The 3324-nt window shown below is 36.7% G+C and overlaps 1 protein-coding gene across 1 annotated transcript in view; it reads left to right on the forward strand.

Annotated features, from left to right (window-relative positions):
- The window catches only part of LOC105824573 (histone-lysine N-methyltransferase 2C-like), a 141575-nt gene that overhangs the window by 110279 nt on the left and 27972 nt on the right, over positions 1-3324 (forward strand). The window contains exon 2 of the mRNA XM_012662072.1: positions 501-589. Within this exon, the coding sequence (XP_012517526.1) occupies positions 501-589 (89 nt within the window). The remainder of the gene's footprint in view (positions 1-500; positions 590-3324) is intronic.

The following is a 3324-nucleotide window of genomic DNA, read 5'->3' on the forward strand; positions in this document are numbered from 1 at the left end:
CTTCCCCCCCAAGACCGAGTTTCAAATATTAGAGTTCTTTTTTTTTTGAGTCATCTGAATAACAGTCACTTGTGTGAGCCTTTAAAAAATACGTGTCTGAGCATCACTCATCAACTTCACTGAATGTAGAGGTAAAATGTGGTGTGTTAACTTTGAAAAGAACCCATTAGCTGCTTAAAAGCCACTGCTCTAGACAGAGGGAGTCATCGGAAGGTCAGTTAAAAGGGAGACAAAGGCCAGAATGACTTAAAGAAGTGAGGTATGAGGACACAAATATAATAATCCGATTTCGTCCTCACATTTAGGGCATAAGGAAGGGCTGGATTTAAGGGAGAAAATGACTATAAAGTCTGATACTAACTATTTGATATGGTAAAATGCTGAAAAAATTCCTAAATTATTTTATTATTATTTTGTATACATTCAGATATGGTTTATGTTGAGTATAAAGTTAAGCCTTAAAATTTAACACTCAGGTATATGTATTTATTTCTCTGTAGGCCTCGAAGTAGAGGAAAAACGGCGGTGGAAGATGAGGACAGCATGGATGGGCTGGAGACAACAGAAACAGAAAATATTGTGGAAACAGGTATCAAAACTTACTGAGAATTAAAAATGTACATAATTCTTTGTACTTGTCTATATAATGTACTTAGCATTTGCATAACTATTTTTGCATCTGTCTTTATAATGAATTCTGAAATTTCCATCTGGTTAAGTAGTTTGATAACTAATGACAACATGAAAAAGCTGAGTTCTCGATCTTTTTTTCCTTGAGCCCTGATTTAGTAGGAATTGTTTTGTATAGGTGGATAAATTTTTTATCAAAGCAAAATTAGAACTGAGAGAAACAGTAATTCCAGGCCATTAGTTTGATAGTTTATAGTGTATTTCTAGCCTGTGAGCCATCTAGTGTTTGTTTAAAGCTTATTTTGTTAATATGTTTGTTGAGGAAAAACTATGTTCCGTTAGTGAATAATATTCTGAAATGCTGGGTTAAACTAGAACAAATAGTTTCTGGTCTGCTGAACTTTCAGTACCTTAAATAATCTAATATGTATTGTGCATCTGCAAAAGGTAGCTAGAGTAGCTTACCCAAAATAGTTCTTAAAATTTATAGAAGTTCAGTGATTTAATAAGTTATCAAAGGGACTAGATTTCATATTGTATTTAGAGGATAGCTGCAGGAGATAGTCTCTCATTAGCAGTGTTTCAACAGTCGTTGGATAGAGTTCAGGCATAGTGATAGGCTTTCTGTCTGAAGTTGAACATCATCTTGATGCTTACAGAATATCACATAGTTTTTAGAGAAAAGTTAAAAATTGTTACACCTTTAAAAGAATAATTTTCCAAAAAATGTTTATGATTGTCAAATGTATTGTTATTATGTAACTATAATTCTTGGAAAGCCTTGAAATATTCTACAATTCCTATCTTTCTTTCCAGTAAGGTCTAATTAGTTAAAGTGACAAAATGAAGCTTGGAAGTTGAGAATTCTAAATTTCACCCTTTTGTGCACATTTATTACCACATTACTTTAAACTTGAATTTATATAAGTTCCATTAGTTTTTTTTTTTTTTAAGACAGAATCTTGCTCTGTTCCCGAGGCTGGAGTGCAGTGGCATCATCATAGCTCAATGCAACCTCAAACTCCTGGGCTCAAGCGATCCTCCTCCCTCAGCCTTTTGAGTAGCTGGGACTATAGGCATGTGCCACAATTTCTGGCTAAATTTTCTATTTTTAGTGGGAAGAGGGGAGATGGAGGTGGAGGTGGTGGAGGGTCTTGCTCTTGCTCAGGCTGGTCTTGAACTCCTGACCTGAAGAGATCCTCCCTCCTTGGTCTCCGAGAGTACTAGGATTATTTTTTTGCAAGCAAAGATTATCACTTCAGAAGATTACTTCTTTTTCTTATGACTTTTTTTCCTGAACTGTATACTGTTACTTACCAGTGTAAAGTCTATTCGAAGCTTTAATTTTTTAACATAATGTTTACTCGTAAGTTACTTTAAAATAATGCTATCAGGATATACCACATATTCCTTTTTGTTGCACATACCAGCATTCTTCCTGGGTATTGTCTCTCATTTATTAAAGATTTAGATCCTACCTTTCTATTTTATTCTCCACTGCGTCTGCCATTGTCATTTTAATCTATTCAAGACCCTCTCCTCTTGGCTCTTGATTTCCTCCAGAATCATACCTCAGCCTCTTATTCTTACAGTTATATGTTAGCCTTTGTCACTGTGTCACTCATCAGGACAGTTGTTTCATTTCCAAAATCTCACTTTAAATTATCCTATGCTCTGACTACCACTTACTTATTCTTTTTCCAGCTCATTTTCTCCTAATATCCACACCACAATAATTTTCCAACCATATTGAGACCTCCAGTTTAGTGACCTTACCAGTGGGGTTTGTCACCTTTTCTAGCTCACATTCTATGATCCATCCTTGTAGTCATTCTCTCACATACCCTGAATTCCTTTGCCATCCACCACTGATTTGCTTTCATGACACAACCCAAATTTTTCATTCTCGCACCTGAACATGGCTGGAGAAAAACATATAATCTTGCTGACTGGTTTCATTTTAAATTTGTGGCCTCAAATCTCAAGCAGGTCTTGATTGCAATTAGAAAAGTGGTTCCATATTCCCCCATCATTGTTGAATCTACTTTATGGCTTGCCTCTCTACCCACATATTCTATCTTCCCACCTGGTAAAATGGGTTGAAGAGTCCCTATGGCTCTATAAGACCAACTCCTCTGCTTGTGTCCTGGATTCTGTCCTCTTTCACCTATTATGGACTTTGGGCCTGTAGTTTTCCTTGCTTTCCTGTGTCATTTATTATTATTGTGTGTCTTCCACACTAGAATGTAAGGTTCATGAAGTCAGGGGATTTGCCTGTTCACTCTTTTATATCCCCAGTGCCTAGAATACTTCTAGGCACATAGGAGGCATTCATTTCGCTAAGTGAAGCTGTATTACATTCTTATATTTTCCTTTTTGCGTTTTCTAAGCTACCTACTGTTCTCGGAACATCACCACAAAACTAAATTTCTGGTATTTAATTTTTTTCTTACATGAAGAGTAGTAAGCCCTACAAATGGACTGTCTTCTCATGCTGTCTCCTATGAGAGGTCAAGGCAAATAAGTTTAGAGAAGAGCAGAAAGAACATTTTTTTTTTTTTGAGATAGAGTTTCACTCTGTTGCCCAGGGATAGAGTACCCTGGTGTCAGCCTAGCTCACAGCAACCTCAAACTCCTGGGCTCAAGCGATCCTACTGCCTCAGCCTCCCGAGTAGCTGGGACAGGCATGCACCA

Source organism: Propithecus coquereli, unplaced genomic scaffold (genome assembly GCF_000956105.1).
Source record: "Propithecus coquereli isolate 6110/MARCELLA unplaced genomic scaffold, Pcoq_1.0 Scaffold75, whole genome shotgun sequence".
Lineage (NCBI taxonomy): Eukaryota > Metazoa > Chordata > Mammalia > Primates > Indriidae > Propithecus > Propithecus coquereli.